Here is a 26,903-nt window from a genome sequence, read left to right on the forward strand (position 1 = left end):
CACTGTGACGTCACAGCTGGTTTCCGCTCGTGCAGAATTGGCGTAACAGCAGTCTTGAAGGAGACGCAGGACGAAGAAGAGCAGCTCACCTGCACAGGTACTTTTATTACACGTTACATGTGTTTTTGCGGCCTTCATTGATTTTGAATGCAGCTACTGGCCTCTAAAATCGCCACATTTGACATGGAGTTTGGCGGATGCGGCCAGTGACCGGCTGGTTATCGCTCGGCTTCCGTAGCTCGCTGGACTCGGTCACGTGATGTAGATTAAAGGAAAAACTGAATCAGACCGAAACTTTGAGGTCGTAAAAGGAACCTGAGGAAAAGCGAGATGAGGAGGTCAGTAGGAGGAGGTCGGTAGTAGGAGGAGGTCGGTAGGAGGAGGTGAAGATGAGGCTCGAGACGTGCTCATGTTTAGCGCTGATTAGCTTCGTTACCTGAAGTTAGCTCCGTGTTTCTTTGTTCACCTGTTCCTTCATTTACGTCCTCCTGCGTCACTGCTCACCGTGTTACGTCACCAATAATTGATTCAATCTGATCAGACCTCCAACCACTGACCAATAACATCCAGCAGAACGACCTGGACCGGAACCGAACCGGACCGGAACCGAACCGGAACCGAACCGGCCCAGGTCTGGATCAGAAGTCGGTCCGTCTTTGAGTGTTTCTGATCGAACTTTCAGAACATTATTGATCTGTGACGGAACGTTCGTCTGTTTTTATTCAACAGTTTCAACAAAATACGACAGAAGAAGTTCTGAGAACTAAACGAAGTGTTTCTTTTAAAACGTCTGAATAGTTTAGAGTGGTGTAGTTCCACTTCCTGTTGTAACCTCTTCCACTTCCTGTTGTAACCTCTTCCACTTCCTGTTGTAACCTCTTCCACTTCCTGTTTGGTGCTGAGCTCCATCAGCTGTTTAAAACCAACATGGAGGAGAACAGCTGAAGACTTTGATCTTTACTCAAAACAAACCTGATCAACCTGCTGCTTTCTCTGCAGCGCCACCCTGTGGATGTTTCTGCTGCACAGGCTGAACCAAGGTCAGTCTGAACTCCTCCTCCCCCTCCTCCTGGTCCTCCCCCTTCCCCTCGTCCTCCTCCTGCTCCTCCTCCTCCTCCTGGTCCCCCCCTCCTCCCGCTCCTCCCCCTTCCCCTCGTCCTCCTCCCTCTCCCCCCTCCTCCCTCTTTCTCCTGCTCCTCCTCCCCTCCTCCTGCTCCTCCTCATCCTTATTATTAACTGAACATTAACTGTGGTCTCCAGTGAGCTGTCAGCAGCGGATTGAAGGTGTTGCCGGCGGCAACGTCCTCCTGCCGTGCGTCTACAACGAGCCGCTGCCGCCCGGAGTCTCCGCCTACTGGCGGGACAAAGAGGACGGCGTCGTCCTGGACATCGTCAAAGGTTCGGAGAACACGGCGCGGCAGGACGAGAAGTTCAAAGGTCGATTGATCAGCTTCCCCGATCGATACGGGAAGGGGAACTTCTCCATCGTCATGACGATGCTCCAGCCGGCCGACAGCGGCCCGTACGACTGTCACATCACCAAGGTGGACGTGGACAGGAAGGTCATACTGACCGTCTCAGGTCAGTCCCTCCGTCTCCCGTCTTTGGTTTTGGAGTTGAATCAGGTCTTCTGTCCGACGACATGTTGACGCCGTCTGTACGTCGAGCTTCATCACGAGTCCTCCGTTCTCTTCTTCATCACTTCTTCATCACGAGTCCTCCGTTCACTTCTTCATCACGAGTCCTCCGTTCACTTCTTCATCACGAGTCCTCCGTTCACTTCTTCATCACGAGTCCTCCGTTCTCTTCTTCATCACTTCTTCATCACGAGTCCTCCGTTCTCTTCTTCATCACGAGTCCTCCGTTCTCTTCTTCATCACGAGTCCTCCGTTCTCTTCTTCATCACTTCTTCATCACGAGTCCTCCGTTCTCTTCTTCATCACTTCTTCATCACGAGTCCTCCGTTCACTTCTTCATCACGAGTCCTCCGTTCACTTCTTCATCACGAGTCCTCCGTTCACTTCTTCATCACGAGACCTCCGTTCTCTTCTTCATCACGAGTCCTCCGTTCTCTTCTTCATCACTTCTTCATCACGAGTCCTCCGTTCTCTTCTTCATCACGAGTCCTCCGTTCTCTTCTTCATCACTTCTTCATCACGACTCCTCCGTTCTCTTCTTCATCACGAGTCCTCCGTTCTCTTCTTCATCACGAGTCCTCCGTCCTCAGCTTCACTTCTCGTACGGCTGCTGGAAGAAAAGATCCTTTGCACATGACTCTATCATTTCTGTTCACCTTTAACAGGATGTAGCCTCAGACAGAGTTTTAACAGGATGTAAGCTCAGACAGAGTTTTAACAGGATGTAAGCTCAGACAGAGTTTTAACAGGATGTAAGCTCAGACAGAGTTTTAACAGGACGTAAGCTCAGACAGAGTTTTAACAGGATGTAAGCTCAGACAGAGTTTTAACAGGATGTAAGCTCAGACAGAGTTTTAACAGGATGTAGCCTCAGACAGAGTTTTAACAGGATGTAGCCTCAGACAGAGTTTTAACAGGATGTAAGCTCAGACAGAGTTTTAACAGGATGTAAGCTCAGAGTTTTAACAGGATGTAAGCTCAGACAGAGTTTTAACAGGATGTAAGCTCAGACAGAGTTTTAACAGGATGTGACGTCGTCCATCCCGTCACGGTTTCCAGGAAGGAGAACAAACACAAACTGAATGTTTCTGGTGACAAACGACGTTTCTTTTGTTCCATTTTCAGAAACGTTGATTGTTTGTGTTGGTTGTTTGTGTTGCAGGTGGACGTGTGGTTGAAGAAGCGTCTCCTCCTCCTCCACCAGGTGGCGCCGCGGTAACACACTCCCTCCACCTCTCCGCCCTTCTCTCTGCTCTTCTTCTTTCTGCTCTGTGAAGTTTCAGGAAGGCTGACAATTCAATTGGTCGGCTTCTCTCGCAGCTGATTGGTCAACGGGTTCCTGACATCACTGGCTGGTTTTGGAGCATAAGACTTCGTTTTGTGTTCATTTTAAATGAAGTTGGTGAAGGATAACTTTCATATTTATGAGTTCTTATTATTTATTAATATTAATTCCCTGTCATGAAGGAAAATCTGATGACCTCTGAAACATTTATTCAACGGCATGAAGCTTCATCTGCTCATTTTAAGATGCTAATCAAAGGTTAAAGGTCACATGTTGATTAGTCAACTGACTGAAAAGAATCCAAATCAATCAACTGGATTCGATTTTTTTTTTTTCCCCAAGAAATGAAGAAAAAGGAGAAGAATTGTATTTCTGTTGTGTTCATTATTCTCTGAACAAAAGGATAAAAGTAGCGTTCCACGAAGCCCAGATGCACTGTGGGAAATATTCTCACCTGGGGACAAAATCTCTTCTTTCAGTTGGTTTGTTTGTTTAGAAGTTGTGTTTGTTTGTTGTTGTTGACGACTGCAGAGGACAGCAGCCCGACGGGAGGAAATGTTTCTGCTTGACTGTTGTGCATTTTAAGCAAATAAAATAAAAACCTGACGCTGAAGCTTAACGCTTGTTGTTTGTTGTCTGTTTGTTTGTGTGTTTGTTTGTGTGTTGTCCGTTTGTTTCACTGGAATACAAGCTGAATCCATCATTGTGGAGAGCTTTGAGTTGTCCTGCAGTACCACCTTTCTGACACTAGATGGAGCCACCTGATCTTCAGACACGTTGAACTCATGATGGTTTCTACAGTTTCTACCATCAAACTAAACTGTCCACCCTGCAGAGCTGCTGTTAAAGCTGTCCCCACCGGTTCTTCTGTCCCCACCGGTTCTTCTGTCTCCACCGTTCTGGTTCTGGTAACCACCTTCTCATGGGTTCCTCCCTGCAGGTTATTGGAGCTCCAAATGAAGGAGTTTCAGTGTCTCAGGGTCTCGTTGGAGCTGGAGATCCGAAATATTGAGCCGCCTTGGGGTCAACCAATCCCCCACAATGCCCTTCTTTTTTATATCTGTTTTTTAACCGGTTTAGGACTTGGTCTGGGACTAGTTTAGGACTTGGTACGGGACTAGTTTAGGACTTGGTCTGGGACTAGTTTTGGACTTGGTCTGGGACTAGTTTTGGACTTGGTACGGGACTAGTTTAGGACTTGGTCTGGGACTAGTTTAGGACTTGGTCAGGGACTAGTTTAGGACTTGGTCTGGGACTAGTTTTGGACTTGGTCAGGGACTAGTTTTGGACCTTGTCTCGGGATCAGATTCAGAGGATGGCCTCTGACACCTGAAAGCGACCCGGACCGATTCGGGTTCCTGCAGAGAGCAGGCGAGAGGTGGAAGAGTTTCATTTCCTGTTGTTGACGTTCTGTGAAACGTACTCGTTTTTTGTGGTTTGCCATCACGATGTTATGTGATGTAATCACTTGAACAACAGGAAGTGAAAAACACTTCTGAGGCACATCGGAGCGGCGGCGGTCGGTTTCACTTGAATCAGGTCTTGAATCAGGTCATGGATCTGCTGTGGACGGTCGTGCCGGCGGTTCTGCTCTGCGCCGCGGCCGAGAACGTGACCGAGGTTAAAGGTGAGCTCGGTGAAAATGCCACTTTGACCTGCTCCCTGAACAACAGCGACATCCTGTGGTACATGGAGATCCACAGCCGGATCAGAGCCGCCATCGGTCGGCTTTATTCACTAGAACCCACCTACTACTCCCCTGACTTTGAAAATAAATTTACAATGGTGGAGAACCGGCTCGTGGTCAGAAACGTGACGGCCGATGACTGGCGGCTCTACTTCTGCGGTAGGAAGAGCAAAGACTTTCGCAACATGGACTCCATCCACCTCGTCTCCGGTAAGAACCGCAACCAGAACACGGTTCTAACAGGACTCGGTTCTGTTTCTGTTTGAGTTCTTTGTGAATCTCTTCCTCTCAGACGTCTCGTCCGACCGGAAGCACCAGCAGCCGTCCACATGGTGCAGGTCGCCCGTCCTGTGCGTCTCCTTCAGCCTGAACGCCGTCCTCGTCTGCGTCTTCATCGGTGAGTCCGTCTGGTTTGTTCCTGTAAATACGAGCTGAACGTCTGTTTGTTCACCAGAACCACAGAATGAGGCTCAACTTCAAACATACAGACGTGATGTTTGAAGGAGCTGCTGCTCGTCTAACGTCTGTTAGTGGAAGGTCACGTGACTCCGCCCACGTCTGTTAGTGGAAGGTCACGTGACTCCGCCCAGGTCTGTTAGTGGAAGGACACGTGACTCCGCCCACGTCTGTTAGTGGAAGGTCACGTGACTCCGCCCACGTCTGTTAGTGGAAGGTCACGTGACTCCGCCCAGGTCTGTTAGTGGAAGGTCACGTGACTCCGCCCACGTCTGTTAGTGGAAGGTCACGTGACTCCGCCCACGTCTGTTAGTGGAAGGTCACGTGACTCCGCCCAGGTCTGTTAGTGGAAGGTCACGTGACTCCGCCCAGGTCTGTTAGTGGAAGGTCACGTGACTCCGCCCAGGTCTGTTAGTGGAAGGTCACGTGACTCCGCCCACGTCTGTTAGTGGAAGGTCACGTGACTCCGCCCACGTCTGTTAGTGGAAAGGACTCACGTCATACGTGACTCCGCTGTTAGTGGAAGGTCACGTGACTCCGCCCACATCTGTTAGTGGAAGGTCACGTAACTCCGCCCACGTCTGTTGGCAGGTCTGATTTGCACGTTGCTGTCATTGAGGAGGAAAAACATCAGGGAGCAGCAGGACGAGCCGTCGGCGTTCACCAGGGAGAACCCGGAGTCTCCTCAGGTGAGCAGCACCACGCTCACGCTGTACATGCTAATACGAATGCTAACGCTGCTACCGCCAGAGCTACCGCTAACATTGTTTTAGTCACTGTTGCTACTAGTTCAATGTTCGTCACTCACAATGACTGTTGATGCTTGACCAACTTATTGCTAATAATGCTACTACTGCTACTAGCGCTGTTGCTAATAATGCTACTACTGCTACTAGCGCTGCAGACGGTACTGAGACGTCGAACTCTCTGTGTTTCAGTACGCGGAGATCCAGCTGTCTCCTCCCGACTCTATTTACTACAAAGCTCAGTTCCCTTTCGCCACACTGCCGCCCTGACGGGTGGACACCTGGACAGGTGGACGGGTGGGCGGGGCCTGTTTGAAGATTGGCAGACAGACTCGGTGTGTGATGGAGCAGCGAGATCAGAGGACCTCTGACAACTTTGAATTGCAGCATTTTTAATCTATGAAAATGTTTCATTGTAAGTGATTTTTATTTTTTTATTTATATTTGTTCAACACGGAATATTTGTGAAAAATGATTCTCACCTGTAACGGTTTTGAATGTTTTTCCACCATGGAAATAAAATTCAGTTTACTAAGAAACCGACGAAAGACCAGGTTTTAAGTAGAGTTCATTGAAGTAGAAGACGTTGAAATGGAAGAACTGAAGTCCTGACGTGGAGCCCTGCGGCACCCCAACACCAGATCACTGATGGATCACTGATTTCACCAGATCACGGATTTCACCAGATCACTGATTTAACCGGATCACTGATTTCAACAGATCACTGATGGATCACTGATTTCACCGGATCACTGATTTCACCAGATCACTGATTTCAACAGATCACTGATGACAGACAGAGGTCAAAGGAAGTGAACTCTGAAAGACGTTCTGTGATTGTTGGTTTTTGAATTTCAGTGCAGACGAGGTGTGAAAAATAAGGTTCCTGTTTCAGACCGTTTGTGTCTGAACACTTCAGCTGCTGTAATGTTCACGCTGTTGAAAAAGTCTGACAGGAAACCGAGTGAGTGTGAAATCATTTCCTTTTTTCTGCCTCTAAAGTTCAGTGAAATTAATTTTTAGGTTTATTTTTTTCAGAGTCCAGTTTTACTAGAACTTGAGTTTTCCTCCTCAGACCTGCTGCTGGAGCTTCACTTTCAGTTTTCATGCTGTGAATCACAAGACTTTTTTTTATGTCGTCATGACAACAGGACTTTTTACCACAGAGGTCGGAGGCGTCAGCGGGAAAACAATTAAATTCCTCGTTGTGTCTGCTGGTCTGCGTCCAGTCAATCCGCCGCTGACTCATCACTTCAACCAAAACCATGACCTCAGTGACCGGTCGGCCGGGGGTGAAAGCTGCTGGGTTTACGTCACTTTGAGGATGTCCTGTTCACTTTCAGTCTCCGTAACCGCTGAAAGCAAAACACAAAACCAAGACCTGAACCGGAGGTTGAGCGAGCGTCCCCACGACGTCTGTGTGTGAGAACACGTCATTAAATCCGTTTTACTGATTCATTCTGAATTAATTGGAGCAACAACGTTTAATCACCTGGTGGATGGAAGCAGTACTGTGATGTGCTGCAGTACTGTGTGCAGCCTCTGGGGGCGCTGTGGGGCTGCAGGCAGTCGTAAGAGTACTAACAGTATTTGAGTACTGCAGCAGCCACATCTATTGCAGTGGAAGTTGTAGTATTAATGGTCGTAACAGGAACAATAGGAGTCAGCATGTTTGCAGTACTTGTAGAATTAGTTGTAAAACTTAACGCACTTGCAGTAGTACTCGTAATACCACCGGCAGTAGTAGTTTTAACTGCCATACTTGTAGTATTAGTTTTAAAAGTTGTAGTATAATTATGAAGTGCAGTACTTGTACTGCAGGGTTTTTCTGAGCTTTGTCAAAATTCTGAAACTTTAAAACAAAAATGTTTCATTTTTTTTTTTGTTAAAACGTTAAAAGTTCTGATTAAAATGAAGAAAAGAACAAAAACGTGAAAGATTTCAGAGCTGCGTGAAGTCTGCGTCGTTCCTCCACATTAAGACTGAAACTCGCGCTGTTTGGCTTTCAAAATAAAAGCACAGGATTTGACTCTAGTGGAAAGTGTGCAGCTTAAAACCAATAGTCCCTGATCAGAGATGATTTTTAGAAAAGATCCATCGCTCATTAAAAATATGCATTTATTAAAATAGAAATATCTGTGCTGAGTAGCTGCAGTGAATTATAGTTTACAAAATCAGTGCTTTGATAGTCTTTTGCCTTACTTTGTCTTCTGTTGAATGATTACATTTGTTCTGCTGTTGCAGTAAAGACACTGCTGAAAATATCCCCGGATAGAAGCAGCATAACTGAGAACGTCATAAAAACCATATTAAAAAATAAAAACCTTTTAAAAATTCTGACGTTTCCTGAAAATAAAAAGTAGCTCCGATGGTTGCCGAGCAGAAAAACGCCACAACAGTGTGTGTTGTGGCGTTTTAAATAATTAATTAATACAAATTTACATTTTAGAATTGGGGAAAAATGTATTTAAAAAAGACAGTTGAAATATAATTGATATAAAATTATAAAGTGAGGACAAAAATTGAATTTGAGTAACTCTTCAATAATTTCAAAAAGTATTGATGCATTTATATATTGTTCAACTTTTATTAAATCATAAAACCTTTGAGAACAATATAGTGTAATAGCAAAAAACAAAAGTTTATTGAATTGGCTGGATTTATTTTGAAGCTCACACCGGAAACGCAATTGTGAATTTAGTTTAGTTTGACGCTGGAGACGGAGGCCGTGTCCGCGTGGAGGAAACACAGAGGGGGAGGAGGGGGAGGGAGAGGAGGAGGAGGAGGAGGAGGAGGAAGAGCGGGATAAAGCCAGCAGACAGAAAGACGACGGGACCGGAAAGAAAGAAAAGTCTTCTGCGCGCGCGGCTCCCTGAGGAATATTAGCGCTCGTGCTGTTTGGACGTTTTTCTTAATTTTGTTTTTTTGGGGCAGAAATTTGTTTTTGGATCCGCTGCTGCTGCCGGGACACACACACGCACACACGCACACACAGTTCAGCCCGGTGCCGGACGGCGCGTGCGTCATATGCGTGACTGCGCGTGCCCGCCCAGGTGTGCGTGCCCGCCGCCAGCTCTCAGTCGGCGCTGTTTGTTGTTAAATTTGGCGTTTTTCCAGCGGAGTTCCGCGCGCCTCCGGACACCTTGTGTTTGACCTGTCCGTGCGCGTGCGCGCGTCGCAGCGTGGCAGACATAAACACCTTTATTTTCTCACTGGAGAGTTTGTATTTTATTTTGGAAGGAACACAGCGCGTGTGACAGTGTGTTGTGGCTGTGCACGTGCGCGTGTACGCTTCCCCGTGCTGCATCTGCACGCGCCAGATCGATGAGGATGGATTTATGGGTTGATTTTGACCGGATGGATGTTAAATCAGAATCGATACAAGTGACGCGGTGAATCCGGATTAAACACCAAAGAAGAAGAAGGTGAGTTTTATTTTGTTAAATCACGACTTTTTGTCACGTTTTACTGCAGAATGTTTCATTTAAACTTTAATAATCGTCCTGTAATGACGCACTGGAGCTTCATTTGTAAATATTTACGTGTTTTTAAAAATTGTTTTTTATATTAAATTGATATTGAATGTTGATTTCCTAACTTTAATGTGGCATTTTAACTGTAATAATAAATTAAATCCTCCCTGTTCAGCACTTTTTACATAAAACCACTTCAAACTGTTTCTCTGCCTGAAGGGATTGTTTGATGTTTTATGGATTTATGTTTCTGTAAGTTTAACGCCACCTTGCTGAAGGTTTTTGTTTAATTCTTTAAACCAGTTTGGTTCGTTTACGACATCAGAAATAGTTTTAAAGTTTGAGTTTTCCTGGAGACGATTTTCTCAGAAATATCAGAATCCGTTGCACCAATTTAATTTTTATTATTTACTGTCTTGTAGGATTTTTATATTTCTTATTTCTTACTAGCATAAAATTCTTGTGATACTTTTTAAAATATAATTTTTCAGCTTTGAAAACGTTTTCTTTCCTTCCTTTGGTAGTTTGGTTTTCAGTCACCGAGGAAGGACCGCCTCCCTCTTCTTCGGTGGGCGGAGCCAACAGGTGTTTCAAGCAGGTGAGCTTTAATTCATCTTTGTTCTGTCTTTCCGATTCGTTTGAACATCTTCAGAGGAAGTTTTAAAAACATCGGATTCAGAGAAACTGTGTTTTTCTACGTTTTATGTTTTAACTTTTTTTTTGGTGCAACGTTTTTTTTTTAATGTCGTTGTCGTGTATCTCAGATTTATTAATTTCTTCGACCTTGAAGTCCTTGAAGTCTGTGAAAATGTAGTTTTTAAACTTTTTTTTAAGCACCATTTTGTCACACTGCTCATAAATATCAAAACCTCAGAAACATTTCATGAAAATCAAAGATTTAAATTCACAAAACACAGATTTCCTCACTGTAATGGATTAAGAAGGAGAAAAATGAGTCCACACACACACACACACACACACACACACACACACACACACACACACACACACACACACACACACACACACACACACACACACACACACACACACACACAGCTGTCCTTCAGCAGTCTGGAGATAAGAGTCGTTATTGAAATCCCAGCTCGCTAACAGCCATCAATTACTGTGTGTGGTGTGTGTGCGTGTGTGCGTGCGTGCGTGCGTGTGTGTGTGTGTGTGTGTGTGGCAACTCGTCAGGCGGCCGTGTGTGTGTTCGTCGAACGCTGCTGATACATTTTCTCTCCGCTGGATTATGAGTTCCTCGGGAAAAGAGGCGACGTGCCTTATCAGTCCTCCGGCTGGGCGATAAAACACACACACACACACACACACACACACACACACACACACACACACACACACACACACACACACACACACACACACACACACACACACACAGTGCTCTGGTACGAGGCTCAGTGTGTGTGCGTGTGCGCGTGTGTGTGTGTCTATGCGTGTGTGTGTGTGTGTGTGTATGTGTGTGTGTGTGTGCGCGTGTGTGTGTGTGTGTCTATGTGTGTGTGTGTGTGTGTGTGTGTGTCTGTGCACCACACTGCATTGACTTTCTGTTGAATTTTACCATTTTGAAACCAAAGAAAACAGGACATGATGATATCGCCGTGTCGTAGATACGGAACGAAGATCTCAGCTGATAAAACGCTTCATTAATTCTTTATTACGCTTCAGTGTTTCTGTGACTTCAGCTGCAGAATATCTTCATGTGATTTCACTTTTATTTGGTTTGAAACTAGTGGAAGCGGTTAAATGTGTCCTGGTTTCAGGACCGTGTTCAGCATCATCTGTTTAAGGACGATGAAAAGTCTTTAATTTAGTCTGTGCATCTGCCAGCTGAAATGCACTACAAACCTCCCACCAAACCCCATTGACTTTCCGTTCAATTTTAGATTTTGACAACTAGAAACTCGGCATCACTATCTGACTCTTATTTTAATTCATCAGCTTAAATAAAAAAATGTTTTCTTGCATATTAAACGGTAAAAAAAAAAGTCATAAAATGCTCAAAAACGTTCTTTTTCCAAAGTGTGTTGTAGCTCACATTTCAAGCTCATCATCTACTGTTTACTCATTGAAGTTTTATTTTTAATTATCAAATTATCTTTTGTTGTTGCCGTTAATTGTTGAGCTTTTACCACCTTCATAAACCGAACCGTTAAACGTGTGAAAATGACGGTTGGTATTCAGATGAGAGTTTCCCCGTCAGAGTGACACCTCCTGGTTTCTTGTGGTTTTCCCCTCCGTCTGCAGACATGGCGGCCTGACGGCGTCCTTGAGGCGGACCCCCGTCTGAAGGAGAAACCAGAGGAAGGCCTGGCCCGCAGCCAGGTGAGGTCGAAGGTTAACGTGGTTTTACCTCGTCCAGGTGGGAGGAGAGTCTGGTCAGAACCAGAACCCACTGGAGGGATTCGAGATCTCATCTGGTCCGTTGATCAAAAGTAGTAAGTCTTTCTCATAATTGTGTCTCCTGCTTTCTGCATCCAGGATGAACCCGCTGGCGGCGCTCAGCATCGACCGCAGCGCTCTGGTGGGGGAGAACCTGCGTCCCGTCGGTGCCATCTTCTATCCCGGCATCCATCCTCCGGAGCCCGGCACCTCCCTCCCACACGGCTACGACCTCCTCTACAAACCCAACGTTGCCCTGCTGGACGGCCACAAGTCCGCCAACGGGTATGTTGGACTTTATAAAAGCCCGCCGCCGGGGCTGCAGTTGGAGCGCCGGCTTGTTCTCGGTGACAAGCCGTCAGAAATGGTCCTGAACGGCACCGGTAGTTTCCTGAGGTTGCCCTGGATCAGCCCTTACGCTGACGCCACAATGTACCCCTTCTTGGACATGGCGTACAAGGCGTCCTTCCTGTCCCAGCCGGCCCCCTTCATGCACCAGCAGCTGGCGTACCAGTCCTTGTGCGCTGCCAGAGCAGGCAGCGGCGCGCCTGGGGAGGACCGACTGTTCTACCTGCCTCCTTACGGGCCAGCCCACATCTCCTCCCCGCTGGGCCCTCCGATCGGGATATCGACCGGCGCTTCAGCTCCTGCTGGCCTTTCACCTCACCGCCAGGACAAGACCCTGCAGGGCCTTCAGGAACCCTCTGCCTTCAGCAAAAGTCCTCAGATCCACCAGGAGCCCCTCAAGTCCAGTCAGACCACTTCCACTAAGACGAATCTGAGCAGAAGCGGCGGCGGGACCAGCGGTTCATCTTGCAAGGCCTCCGAGCCGGTCCCAGTCAGCCGGGCTTCATGCTCCGCCTCCCTCAGCAGCACCACGGACCTCCAGAAACCCCTTTACAGGAGCACCTCGACCTCGCTCTCAGGCTCTCAGGCCTTTTACCGGAGCTCTGAACACGGCTCTCCGGTGCACTCTGGCAGCAGCAAACCCAAAGATGCCAGCTCAGACCGCAGTAATGCTGAGAGGTGTATTTCACCGGGAAAGAAATCCGTGGACAGAGCTGTACCTCAAAAGGCTGCCAAGAAACACCCGGAAAGACCTTTGGATCTGTCTGCCAAAGAGTTAGAAGGATTTCCAAATGGATACCCACCGAAACTAGACGCCATGTCAAAGTTAGGGTATTTACCACCATCTCGTTACGGGCTGCTGACAAGTCAGGACCAGCACCTCAAAGAGGGTCCACCTCCACCCGTCGGCACATCAGCCAACACGCCAGATCGTCCTGAAACGATCAGCACTGCAGCGTCCTCTTGGGGTGATCGGGGTCCTACCTCAGCTGTCAGCTCTGACCACAACAGAACCTCCCAAACTATTACAACCAACAGTGTCGACAGCACTCCTCCTCAACCACAGCCTCTGGGCTCACCTGGCTCCAGGCCAGCTCCGAGTGCAGCATCAGGGGCACGACCTTCTGCAACATGTCCTTCCCCAAAGTCCAAAGTTGGATGGCCACGAGTTCCTCCTCCCGACGAGGAGAAAGGTCCTCCAAACAGCAAAGAGGGAACTCAGTCGGGGAAACAGGGCGTACCTCCTGCCAAGTCCGAGGCTCAGGAGACTCAACCGTATCCACAGTCCCACATGGAAAACACCTCCAGCAAAATCTACGGTGACTCCTACCTCCCTCCCGGCTTAGGCTTCACCAACCGCTACATCCCTTATTCAGTTGCAGAGAATATGTCCCTGCAGCGAATGTCCGTACCAGCCAAAGGACCAGTGTACCCCCATCCAGTCCTACTCGGCAGCAGCAGCTTCTACCCCTCTCACATTGCACCAAAACACGGACTCGCATACGGAGTGCACCCGTATCAGACCTCCCAGGAGATGACCCCAACATCCGTGTTGACTTACCAAAGTCTGGACAACAAAGACCAACTTGAGAACAGGTCTAAGATCCAGGATAAACTTTGGAACGCAGAATCGTACAGGAACCAGGACAGACCGGATATTGACAGCTCCCTCGCCAGTGACAGAGACAAGTCCACCAACCGAACCGTGAAGGCCGTCAGAGATGACATTGTTTGCATCGACCTGGTGCGAGAGGAAGCCGATTCCTCCAACAGGTGCAGCTCCGCATCCAACAGAGTAGAAGATTCCTCCAAACATGGCGGCAGTGCATGCAACCACAGTCAAGACGGAGAGTCGCTGCCTCCAAAAACCCTCCCTCCTCCTTGTCATCACAACCCTTCCTCACCTACCTGTCAGGAGATCCCAGAAGAGGAGGAGCCACTCAGTCCATCTCCAGACATCCCCGAGGAGCAGACGATGCGATGTGCCCGGACGTCTGCGCAGCAGTTCTCCAGAGAAGCTAAATGTGGATCCTCTGGTGGACGGAACGAAGTCCAACCTCAGCAAAGCCCTCCCAGAAGTGGCAGCTCATTGGTTCCTGCTTGTAAAGATGATTGTTCTGGTGAAGGTACCAACTCCAACACCAACCCAAAGAGTCCTTACGGGGGACATTCAGGGAGTCCCATTTACAGCAGTCAGGGACCAATTAGAGACGTTGGTCCTCAGGTCCCACCAGGCAGGAGTTTTACTCCCCGGGTTCCCGGTGGAGCTGTGATGAACAGCACGACTCCACAGAGCATCAACCCACGAGTTCCCGCCTGTAACGGAAATGGTCCAGACTTCACCAGCACAAAGTTTGTGGGACCGTGTTGCACAAATGTGACTCTGAGAACTTGTGAAACCAGAGTGTTCAGCAGTCCAGCTCCTGGAAGTGGGAACGCTGTGGGTCCTGAGAACCACGATGCCCTGCAGCCCAACACCGGCATCAGAGCTCCTGCATACGGAGAGAGAAGCTTCGGTAGTCCGGGCGGTGCCGGTACTGTCTGCACGGCCCCGGCGTTTGGAAGTCACCCAACTTCCTGTGCAATGGGCCACCTCGGGATCCCCACATATGGAAACGGTTGTACTCGTAGCCCGACCTGCCAGCACCTTTCCCTGACCAACGGGGGTCTGACAAGGACGCCTGTGGATCTGACTCCAGATCTTTCCTCCAGCGAGACGGACCTCGACACCCAGGATGGCGCGGATCCCCTGGCGGACGAGGACGATGGTTCCGGGAAGACCCGGCGTGCCGACCTCACCAGGCGCATCGCCAACTCCTCCGGATACGTGGGCGACCGGATCAAATGCGTGACCACGGAGCTTAACGCCGACTCCAGCAAGCTGAGCAGAGAGCAGAGGGCGCTTCAGGTAAGAAACATCTTCATACCGTAATAAATCGATGAAAGCGTGTTTGTGCTGTCGGGCGATCAGGCTGATGGGAAGTCTTGGGAGTTTTTGGGTGGTTGTTGTAATCAAATATATTTGATTTTGCGGTGGCTTTTCTCTGCAATTTTCCATTTTTTAAAACTGCGACCTTCCGAGTGTCTTCTGATAACGAGCATCCTCCACATCCAAGAGTTTAGTTCCCCTGTTTTTTAAACTTAAAGAATCAGATTATAATTTGTGTGCTGAGGTCGTGTTAGGATAACTCCAGCTGTGAGGCTCTGCCTGGGTTTTACCTGAACAGTGATGAGGAAGAGGAGGAAGAGTCCACAACCATCTTTTGTTTTACTCTATTCGTTCTACTGTTGTGCTCCTCCTTCATCTCCTCCTCTTCATCCTCGTATTCATCGCTCAGCAGTGCGAGGAGGCTTTTTAAAGACTCCTCCTTTTCCTTCTTGCAGTCCCAGATTAGCTTTGAGCTGTTTAACCGCCGCTGACTCGTTTTGTTTTCCTAATGAAAGCCGCTTCACGTCAGGGGAAGAATAAATAAATCATGAACTGCGTTTCCTCCCAACGTTTCTCTCCGAGTGACGGCGAGCGCGACTCCTGTCCACGTGTTTACAACAGCTGTTTATAAATGATGATATAAAAACTGATGACAGCTCAACCATCAATAAAACATCCTGGAAGTATTGATGAGGTGATATCAGTTATTACTGAGCTGGATGGAGGACTCGGTGTTAAAGTCAGAAACATTCACAAGCGCTCTTTGTTGTGTGTCTTTGTGGTTGTTGTGTGTGTTTGTGGTTGTGTGTCTTTGTGGTTGTTGTGTGTGTTAGTGGTTGTGTGTCTTTGTGGTTGTGTGTGTTTGTAGTTGTGTGTGTGTGTGTGTGTGTGTGTGTGTGTGTGTGTGTCTTTGTGGTTGTGTGTGTGTGTTTATGTGTGTGTGTGTGTGTGTGTGTGTGTGTGTGGCTGTGTTTATGTGTGTGTGTGTGTGGTTGTGTGTGTGTGTGGTTGTGTGTGTGTGGTTGTGTGTGTGTGTGGTTGTGTGTTGTTCCCACCTACCTACCAGATGAGGACCGTTATCGTCCACAGACGGAGGTTTTCTGTCTGTTGACGTCCAGCTTGTTGTTGTTTGTTGTCCGTGTGGACGTTGACCTGAGGACGGTTGTTCCGTCCTGGAGGTGGTTTGCTCAGTCGTGTCCTCTGAAGGAGGCGCTGCTCCGACACCCCTCGGTGCTGCCGTCTCCGGGCGTCGGATGGATTTGTAGATCGTTTCACGGGCCATTAATTTTTAAAATGGGTTTGTGGTCAGGGCCGACAGAAGTGAGCGACACACACCGGCGAGGGGCTGCCAGTGGTTACCACGGTTACCAAGGACAGAACTACAACGCTCATGGTTGAGTTTGATGCTTGTTGGGATGAAAACCTTCAAAATGAAGCTTCTCCCTCAGAAAGTCCCTTCAGAATAAAACAGGAAGTGTGACGAAGGTCAGATGGAACATCTCAACATCCAACACAAACATGTTGACATGAAATCTGGCAAGCTGCACAAACAAACACACACACACACACACACACACACACACACACACACACACACACACACACACACACACACAGACACACACAGACAAACAAACAAACGCTGGATTCTTCTCGCTGTTGTGCTACTTTTATTTTCAGCGCGCGATGCTGCGTTTCTCTGAGCTGGAGCTGAAGGAGAAAGAAGGAGGAAGAGGAGGAGAAGAAGACGTGGAGAAGGAGGTGGCACATGGCCAGCTGGGAGAAGAGGAGGATGAGGAGGAGGAGGAAGGACTGTGGGAGGGCTGCCAGCAGAGTGGAGGGAGGACAGGAGGAGGAGGAGGAGGAGGAGGAGGAGGAGGAGGAACTCCCACTGCAGCCGCCGCCGAGGCTCCGAGAGGTAAGAGGATCTCAGGATCATTCTGCAGGTTGACACACACACACATACACACACATACACACAGAGACACACACACACACACACACACACACACATACACACAGAGACACACACACACACACACATACACACACACACACACACACACACACACACACACACAGAGACACACATACACACAGAGACACACACACACTCACACACACATATACACACACACACACACATAAAAAGACACACACATACAGACACACACACATAAATAGACACACACACATACACAGACACACACACACACATAAAAAGAGACACACACACACACACATACACACAGAGACACACATACACACAGAGAGACACACACACACACACACACACACACACACACACACACACACACACACACACACACACACAGAGACACACACACACACACACACACACACACACACACACATAAAAAGACACACACACATACACACACACATAAATAGACACACACACATACAGACACACACACACACACACAGAGACACACACACACACACACATACACACAGAGACACACACACACACACACACACACACACACACACACACAGAGACACACACACACACACACACACACACACACACACACACACACACACACACACACACACACACATAAATACACACACACACATACACACACACACACACACACACACACACACACACACACACACACACACACACACACACACACACAGACACACACACACACACAGAGACACACACACACACACACACACACACACACACACACACACACACACACACACACACACACACACACACACACACACACACACACACACACACACACACACACACACACACACACACACACACACACACACACACACACACACACACACACACACACACACATAAAAAGACACACACACACACACACACACACACATACAGACACACACACATAAAAAGACACAGACACACACTCAGACACACACACACACACACACAGACACACACACACACACACAGACACACACACACACTCAGACACACACACACACACACACACACACACACACACACACACAGACACACACACACACACACACACACACACACACACACACACACACACACACACACACACACACACACACACACACACACACACACACACACACACACACACACACACACACACACACACACACACACACACACACACACACACACACACACACACACACACACACACACACACACACACACACACACACACACACACACACACACACACACACACACACACACACACACACACACACACACACACACACACACACACACACACACACACACACACACACACACACACACACACACACACACACACACACACACACACTCAGACACACACACACACACACACTCAGGATGTCTCACGTTTCTGTTTCATGTTTTTAAATAGGAACGTTTTTAATATTAAACTTGTTGCGTTTTGTGATCAGTTTATGATAAAAGTCTGAATGTTGTCAGACTTTTATTTTGAAAACGTTTGAGCAGCTTTTGTTTTTCACGTCTGATTTGAGGCTGATTTGTGACACCGTGTCTGATTCACGTTCTGAATCCTTCAGACTTCATTCTTCAACTGATCTCAACAAAAACACTATGATCTGTTTTTCTTGGTTTTAAAAGCAGCAGCTGGTTTTACCAACTTCTCCTCTTCATTCAGTATTTTGTGGCGTTATTGTATGTAAACAGGAGTACGAAACGCACAAAAAGTTATCGTGATGTTTAACATCGTTTAGTGATCGTAAAAGAAGAAGAGAATTAAAATGTGTTGACGTTAAAATGAGGACGTGAGAAGAGCCGGTTTGTGATTGGACGGTTTCTCCGGGAGCGTCTTCAGTGCTCCGACGACGTTTCCATAACGATCGTCTTTGATGGCGCGTTGCCATGGCGCGTGATGTGGAGGGGGGAGCAGCACAGTGAGTCAGACGGGAGGGGGGCGGTGGGATGGAGGGGGGGTAAGAGGAGTGGGGGGGAGGGAGGAGGAAAGATAAAAAGAGACGAGAGCAAACGTGAAGCTGAAGACGGAAAAAGTCTGAGAAACGTAAAAGAGAAAACGTCTGGCTTTGATCTGTGAGTGTGTGTGTGTGTGTGTGTGAGTGTGTGTGTGTGTGTGTGTGTGTGTGTGTGTGTGTGTGTGTGTGTGTGTGTGTGTGAGTGTGTGTGTGTGTGTCTGTATGTGTGTGTGTGTGTGTGTGTGTGAGTGTGTGTGTGTGTGTGTGTGTGTGTGTGTGTCTGTGTGTGTGTGTGTGTGTGTGTGTGTGTGTCTGTGTGTGTGTGTGTGTGTGTGTGTGTGTGTGTGTGTGTGTGTGTGTGTGTGTGTCTGAGTGTGTGTGTGTGTGTGTGTGTGTGTCTGTGTGTGTGTGTGTGTGTGTGTGTGTGTGTGTGTGTGTGTGTGTGTGTGTGTGTGTGTGTGTGTGTGTGTGTGTGTGTGTGTGTGTGTGTGTGTGTGTGTGTGTGTGTGTGTGTGTGTGTGTGTGTGTGTGTGTGTGTGTGTGTGTGTGTGTGTGTGTGTGTGTGTGTGTGTGTGTGTGTGTGTGTGTGTGTGTGTGTGTGTGTGTGTGTGTGTGTGTGTGTGTGTGTGTGTGTGTGTGTGTGTGTGCGTGTGTGTGTGTGTGTGTGTGTGTGTGTGTGTATGTGTGTGTGTGTGTGTGTGCGTGTGTGTGTGTGTGTGAGGGAGTGATCCTGAGCTACGTTGTGGGGACCTGTATTTCAGGGTTAAAACAACATGTCCCCATGAGGACGTGTTCGTACTGATTTACTGTATTTATTTATTTTATTGCTGTAATTTGTTTAGTTTTTTGCAGTAACATTGTGAGAATTTGTGAAATTTGTAAGTTAAGAAATAAAATGTCTTTTTAACAAATACATTAAGATAATATGTCATCACTTCCTTTTGTGTAGATTGCTTTAATTTAAGCTAAAGGGCGTCACGGTGGTGCAGTGGTTAGCACTGTCACCTCACAGCAAAAAGGTTCGGGGTTTGAATCCGGTCCTGGGCCTTTCTGTGCGGAGTTTGCATGTTCTCCCTGTGCTTGCGTGGGTTCTCTCCGGGTTCTCCGGCTTCCTCCCATCATCCAAAAACATGCACCTCAGGTCAGGTTACCTAGCGCCGCCTAGTGGCAGCCTGCTGCAGCAGCTCCCCCCTGAGAGCCCCCCCTGAGAGCCCCCCTGCTGTAGTGAAGAAATTTCCCCTCGGGGATTAATAAAGTGAAATAAAAATAAATTAAACTGGTAGAACTTTTGTCCTTCCAGGTTTCCATCCTTCCTGTCCTCACAGCTGCCTCCAGGCTCCGCCTCCTCGCCGCCACGCCGACAACCTGCCTGCCCTCAAAGAGACGAATGATGTGGAGGAGAAGGAGGATGAATGTCTTCAGGAGGAGAAGAGGAGTTTTGTCTCACAGCCACAACAACCACAACAGTTTGTCCCACCAATCAGAGGCCTGTTTCAAGGACACGCCTCCACGCTGTCGTCCATCTCGCGCCTCGGCAGTTCAAATCTCAGCGGTTCGATCGGCCGGCGGCGGTTCTTCAGCCTGGAGCCGTTCCACCAGAGCAGCATCATCCAGCGGGGGAAGAGAGGGCGGGAGGAGGAGGGGGGCGAGGAGGAGGGGTGCAGGACAGGAAGTCCCAACCAGAACTTCATCAGCGGTAAGAGTCCGGCAGCGCGAGGCGTTCCTCAGGGCTCCTCGCTGGGTCCTCTGTCACATCTCATCTCCTTAATAATGCATCTCTCCCCGTTACAGACTCCGCCCCTGACCCCCTGAAGAGGCTGAAAGTTCGCATCGAGCTCAACGGCCTCCGACTAAACAAGCCCCGCCTCCCCACCGACCTAACCCAATGGTTGCCCTCCGTCCAGAGGTCCTCAGAGCTCAACAGGAAGTTAAGGATGGAAGTCCCGTCGGTCCAGGCGGGGTCAGAGGTCAACCTGGGCTGGTGTGACCCCATGTTTCTGCGGAGGGACGCGACAGCAGGTAAATATAGAAAGGCTGGAGGACGGACAGCGGGCCAGAGGGGTCATGGAGAGGCCGGAGGGGTCATGGAGAGGCCAGAGGGGTCATGGAGAGGCACACAGCACACATCTGGTGGAACAGGCTTTTATTTTGAAGGCAGAAAACCAGAAAGCGTTGCTGCTGCTGTCGTCAGTTGTCCACCGCTCGCTTCCCCCCTCCCCCTCCGAGTGTGTGTTAATGCGTGTGTTAATGTGTGTGTGTGTGTGTGTGTGTGTGTGTGTGTGTGTGTGTGTGTGTGTGTGTGTGTGTGTGTGTGTGTGTGTTATGTGTGCGTGCGCAGCCTCGTGCCGTGTTAATAGCCATCTAACATCTCCCAGATGGAGCTGTCACACTCGCAGTAATACATAGAGGATGTGTGAGCAGCCCCCCTCCCTCCCTCCTCCTCCATCACCCCGTTCATTGGTAAACCTGCAGCATGATGCTGGGTTCATCTCAGATATATGAACTTTGACCCAGTTTAGTTTGAGATTCTTCTTCAGCTAGTTCTGAATTTAAAAAGAAAAACATAAAAAATATATAAATTAACAACAATGAATCGCTGGTTTTACAGCTTCAGTCCATAAATGAGAAGGTGTTTGGTGTAGTTCCTCTCGCTGGCAGCAGGGGGAGTTTAGAGCAGGAAGCTACAACTTTAGCAGCTTTTCTTTCTATTTAAAAAAACAGAATTATTTTGGGCTGTAGTACCGCCTGCTGCCATCGGAGGGAAACGATGACCGAGATGTCAGAACATCCACATATCCATCGTTGGTTAATCCGCTAATTATCAATCAATTATTCTTTATCTGAAACATGTTTTAAAAAAGCAACTTGAAAATGAATCTGTAAAATGTTTTTTTTCTGTCTACCAGTCTGAAATGTAAAGTTCTTCAGTTCATTGGTGTGCGATGTGGAAACAGGAGAATAATGGATCCATCCATTGATAGGGGGCGGGGCCAGTGATTCCAGGCAACGATGATGTCACGCCTGAGAAAACAAAAACGCTGCAGTTAGATGTGAAACCAGGAGCTGTTTTACTGCGACATGCCCACAGGGACACGCAACACCAGCCACACGCAACACCAGCCAGACGCAACACCAGCCACACGCAACACCAGCCACACGCAACACCAGCCACACGCAACACCAGCCACACGCAACACCAGCCACACGCAACACCAGCCACACGCAACACCAGCCACACGCAACACCAGCCACACGCAACACCAGCCAGACGCAACACCAGCCACACGCAACACCAGCCAGACGCAACACCAGCCACACGCAACACCAGCTACACGCAACACCAGCCACACGCAACACCAGCCACACGCAACACCAGCCACACGCAACACCAGCTACACGCAACACCAGCCACACGCAACACCAGCCACACGCAACACGCAACACCAGCCACACGCAACACCAGCCACACGCAACACCAGCCACACGCAACACCAGCCACACGCAACACCAGCCACACGCAACACCAGCCACACGCAACACCAGCCACACGCAACACCAGCCACACGCAACACCAGCCACACGCAACACCAGCCACACGCAACACCAGCTACACGCAACATCAGCCACACGCAACACGCAACACCAGCCACACGCAACACGTAACACCAGCCACACGCAACATGTAACACCAGCCACACGCAACACGTAACACCAGCCACACGCAACATGTAACACCAGCCACACGCAACATGCAACACCAGCCACACGCAACATGTAACACCAGCCACACGCAACAAAAGCCACACGCAACACTCGTGTTACCAGTAAATGATAAATTAGATTAAATTAAATAAAGTAGCTCCACACACACACACACACACACACACACACACACACACACACACACACACACACACACACACACACACACACACACACACATTAATACACACATTAATACACACACACATTAATATACACACACACATTAATACACACACACACACATTAATACACATTAATACACACACACACACACATTAATACAATGTGTGTTTATTAATGTGTGTATTAATGTGTGTGTGTGTGTGTGTGTCTGTGTGTGTGTGTGTGTATATTAATGTGTGTGTATTAATGTGTGTGTATTAATGTGTGTATTAATGTGTGTGTGTCCAGGCTGATAAATAATTCAGCAGATGGAAGCAGCGTGACTCCCCGCTGGCTCTCAGAAACAACCTCTGGCTGTGTGTGTGTGTGTGTGTGTGTGTGTGTGTGTGTGTGTGTGTGTGTGTGTGTGTGTGTGTGTGTGTGTGTGTGTGTGTGTGTTTTTCTGTGCAATGGAAAACAAGCACACCCTCCCCTCCCCCACGATGTGCCACCTCGTTCGTTCGCTGCTGTGGAGCGATGAGGCTCGCTGCTTCTTTGTTCCTCCTCCTCCTCCTCCTCCTCCCTCGTCCATCCTCTCCCTCCCCCTCCTCCTTCTCCCTCCTCAGTCCTCTCCCTCCCCCTCCTTCTCCTCTCCCTCCTTCTCCTTCTCCTCCTCCCTTCTCTGTCCTCTCCCTCCCCCTTCTCCTCCTCCTTCTCCTCCTCCTTCTCCCTCGTCCATCCTCTCCCTCCCCCCTCCTCCTTCTCCCTCCTCAGTCCTCTCCCTCCCCCTCCTTCTCCTCTCCCTCCTTCTCCTTCTCCTCCTCCCTTCTCTGTCCTCTCCCTCCCCCTTCTCCTCCTCCTTCTCCTCCTCCTTCTCCCTCCTCCATCCTATCCCTCCCCCTCCTCCTACTCCTTCTCCTCCGTCCTCTCCCTCCCCCTTCTCCTCCTCTCCCTTCTCCTGCTCCTCCTCCCTCCTCCCTCCTCTTCCTCTGTCCTCCCCCTCCTCCTCTTATCCCTCCCCCTCTTCCTCTTCCTCCTCCTGCTCCTCCTCCTCCCTACTCTCCCTCCTCCTCCGTCCTCTCCCTCCTCCTCCTTCTCATCCCTCCTCCGTCCTCTCCCTCCCCCTCCTCCTTCTCTCCCTTCTCCTCCTCCTCCCTCCTGCGTGCTCTCCCTCCTCCTCCTCCCTACTCTCCCTCCTCCTCTTCCTCGTCCTCTGTCCTCCTCCTCCTCCCTCCTCTTCCCTCTTCCATCCTCTCCCTCCCCCTGCTCCTCCTCCTCCCTCCTCTTCCTCCTTCTCTCCCCCTTCTTCTCCTCCTCCTCTGTCCTCCCCCTCCTCTTCCCCCTCCTCCTCCCTCCTTCATCCTCTCCCTCCCACTCCTCCTCTTCCCTCCTCCTTCCTCTCCCTTCTCCTCCTCCTCCTCAGTCCTCTCCCTCCTTCTCCTCTCCCTCCTCCTCCTTCTCCTTCTCCTGCTCCTCCTCATCCCTCCTCTTCATCCTCCTCCCTCCTCTTCCTCCTCCTCTGTCCTCTCCCTCCCCCTTCTCCTCCTCCTCCTTCTCCGTCCTCCGTCTTGTCCCTCCCCCTCATCCTGCTCCTTCTCCTCCGTCCTTTTCCTCCCCCTTCTCCTCTCCCTTCTCCTGCTCCTCCTCATCCCTCCTCTTCCTCCTCCTCTGTCCTCCCCCTCCTCTTCTTATCCCTCCCCCTCTTCCTCTTCCTCCTCCTGCTCCTCCTCCTCCCTCTTCTCCCTCCTCCTCTATCCTCCCCCTCATCCTGCTCCTTCTCCTCCATCCTCTCCCTCCCCCTTCTCCTCCTCTCCCTTCTCCTGCTCCTCCTCATCCCTCCTCTTCCTCCTCCTCTGTCCTCCCCCTCCTTCTCTTATCCCTCCCCCTCCTCCTCCTCATTCTCGTCCTCCTCCTCCCTGCTCTCCCTCCCCCTCTTCCTCCTCCTCTGTCCTCCTCCCTCCTCCTCCTCTCCGTCCTCCTCCTTTTCCTTCTCCGTCCTCTCCTTCCCCCTCCTCCTCCTCTCCCTTCTCCTGCTCCTCCTCCCTCCTCTTCATCCTCTACCTCCCCCTCTGTTCTCCCCCTCCTCCTCCTCCTTGCTCTCCCTCCTCCTGTTCCTCCTCCTCTGCCCTCCTCCTTCTCTCCGTCCTCCTCCTTTTCCTTCTCCCTCCTCCGTCCTCTCCTTCCTCCTCCTCTCCCTTCTCCTGCTCCTCCTTCCTCCTCCGTCCTCTCCTCCTCCCTCCTCCTCCCTCCTCCCCTCCCCTCTCTTCCGTCCTCGCCCTCCTCATCTCCCCCCTCCTCCTCCCTACTCCGTCCTCTCCCTCCCCCTCTGTCCTCCCCCTCCTCCTCCTTTCTCCTCCCTCCTCCGTCCTCTCCCTCTCCCTCCCACTCCTCCTACCTCCTTCTCTCCCCCTCCTCCTCCTCCTCCGTCATCTCCCTCCCCCTCCTCCTTCCCTCCCCTCTCCTCCGTCCTCGCCCTCCTCATCTCCCCCCTCCTCCTCCCTACTCCGTCCTCTCCCTCCCCCTCTGTCCTCCCCCTCCTCCTCCTCCCTCCTCCCTCCTCCGTCCTCTCCCTCTCCCTCCCACTACCTCCTTCTCTCCCCCTCCTCCTCCTCCTCCGTCCTCTCCCTCCCCCTCCTCCTCCCTCCTTCCCTCCCCTCTCCTTCGTCCTCGCCCTCCTCATCTCCCCCCTCCTCCTCCCTACTCCGTCCTCTCCCTCCCCCTCTATCCTCCCCCTCCGTCCTCTCCCTCTCCCTCCCCTCCTCCTCCTCCTCCTCCGTCCTCTCCCTCCCCCTCCTCCTCCCTCCTTCCCTCCCCCTCCTCCGTCCTCGCCCTCCTCATCTCCCCCTCCTCCTCCCTACTCCGTCCTCTCCCTCCCCCTCTGTCCTCCCCCTCCTCCTCTCCCCCCTCCTCCGTCCTCACCCTCCTCCTCTCCCTCCTCCTCCTCCTGCTCCTCCTACTCTCGTTATCTAACTCTGGAACTAAAAGGAGAGAAGCTGATGATTTGACTAAATTATATGAATTATCTAATTTATCTAAATGATCTAAATCACCTAAAAATTATCTAAACATTATCTGAATTATCTGAATTATCTGAATAATCTGAATTATCTGAAAAATCTGAATTTCTGAATTATCTGAATTATCTGAATAATCTGAATTATCTAAATAATCTGAATTATCTGAATTATCTGAATAATCTGAATTATCTAAATAATCTGAATTATCTGAATAATCTGAATTATCTGAATTATCTAAATAATCTGAATTATCTGAATAATCTGAATTATCTGAATAATCTGAATTATCTGAATTATTTAAATAATCTGAATTATCTGAATTATCTAAATAATCTGAATTATCTGAATAATCTGAATTATCTGAATTATCTGAATAATCTGAATTATCTGAAAAATCTGAATTTCTGAATTATCTGAATAATCTGAATTATCTGAATTTCTGAATTATCTAAATAATCTGAATTATCTAAATAATCTAAATTATCTGAATTATCTAAATAATCTGAATAATCTGAATTAATGGCGACAGATCTGAATAAAATCCTGGAAGTCCTGAAAGTGTTTCTTTCTGACTTGTCCTGTGTTTTCTTTCAGTTTTCCACGTTGCCACGCCCTCCTCTCCCGCCCATCTCCCACAGCAACTGTGCAGCTCCGCCTCCCACCACCCTGCCTCTCTCCCCTCCCTCACCTCCCCCCGCCTCCAGGACAAACATCAGAAGCTGAGGGAGAGCCGCAGGGCCTCTGCTTTCCTTCCGACCTTACATCCTCTTCCTCCCTCCTTCACCTCGTCACGTGACCCTCATACCTTCCGCTGCCATGACGACGACCTCGACAGGCCGAAGGGCAAGCGTCCCTGCAAGACGAAGCACACGGGCGGCGAGCCGGCGGAGGAGGAGGACAAAGAGGAGGAGGAGAGAGACGAGGGAGGAAGCGAAGACGAGAGGAGGAGCGGGAAGGTCGGTGTGCTTTTCATTATTCTTGAAAAAGGTGAAGATCTGAATGGAGTTCTGAATGGAGCCACAGGAGGAGGTCGTCAGTGTAGAATCTGACTTTCTTGCATCTTCCCTCTGACTCATTACCCATGATGCT

General features: G+C 49.4%; 3 protein-coding genes across 4 annotated transcripts in view; all 3 read left to right on the forward strand.

The window, feature by feature from the left end:
* LOC138634354 (matrix remodeling-associated protein 8-like) lies at positions 1–3,541 on the forward strand. Of its 2 annotated transcripts, none has more exons than XM_069721218.1 (4): positions 1–97; positions 1,000–1,040; positions 1,261–1,581; positions 2,800–3,541. In XM_069721218.1, exons 2-4 carry the CDS (start codon positions 1,013–1,015, stop codon positions 2,910–2,912), a joined length of 462 nt encoding a protein of 153 aa, XP_069577319.1. In that variant the 5' UTR covers positions 1–97; positions 1,000–1,012; the 3' UTR covers positions 2,913–3,541. The 2 variants fall into 2 exon arrangements, with proteins under 2 accessions (XP_069577319.1, XP_069577318.1); XM_069721217.1 differs by lacking the exon at positions 1–97 and adding an exon at positions 235–338.
* Positions 3,542–4,440: 899 nt separating this feature from the next.
* Positions 4,441–6,438, forward strand: LOC138634352 (uncharacterized). Its single transcript, XM_069721215.1, has 4 exons — positions 4,441–4,819; positions 4,902–5,006; positions 5,657–5,754; positions 6,004–6,438. Exons 1-4 carry the CDS (start codon positions 4,477–4,479, stop codon positions 6,079–6,081), a joined length of 624 nt encoding a protein of 207 aa, XP_069577316.1. The 5' UTR covers positions 4,441–4,476; the 3' UTR covers positions 6,082–6,438.
* Positions 6,439–8,605: 2,167 nt separating this feature from the next.
* LOC138634365 (BCL-6 corepressor-like) overlaps positions 8,606–26,903 on the forward strand; it is a 27,393-nt gene continuing 9,095 nt past the window's right edge. The window contains exons 1-8 of the mRNA XM_069721250.1: positions 8,606–9,236; positions 9,809–9,882; positions 11,556–11,633; positions 11,790–14,946; positions 16,648–16,885; positions 20,231–20,626; positions 20,722–20,949; positions 26,409–26,770. Coding sequence (XP_069577351.1) covers positions 11,791–14,946; positions 16,648–16,885; positions 20,231–20,626; positions 20,722–20,949; positions 26,409–26,770 — 4,380 coding nt within the window. The 5' untranslated portion in view covers positions 8,606–9,236; positions 9,809–9,882; positions 11,556–11,633; position 11,790. The remainder of the gene's footprint in view (positions 9,237–9,808; positions 9,883–11,555; positions 11,634–11,789; positions 14,947–16,647; positions 16,886–20,230; positions 20,627–20,721; positions 20,950–26,408; positions 26,771–26,903) is intronic.

Source organism: Brachyistius frenatus, unplaced genomic scaffold (assembly GCF_029030835.1).
Source record: "Brachyistius frenatus isolate BFR_SWC_R1_liver_20210118 unplaced genomic scaffold, ASM2903083v1 Contig_259, whole genome shotgun sequence".
Lineage (NCBI taxonomy): Eukaryota > Metazoa > Chordata > Actinopteri > Embiotocidae > Brachyistius > Brachyistius frenatus.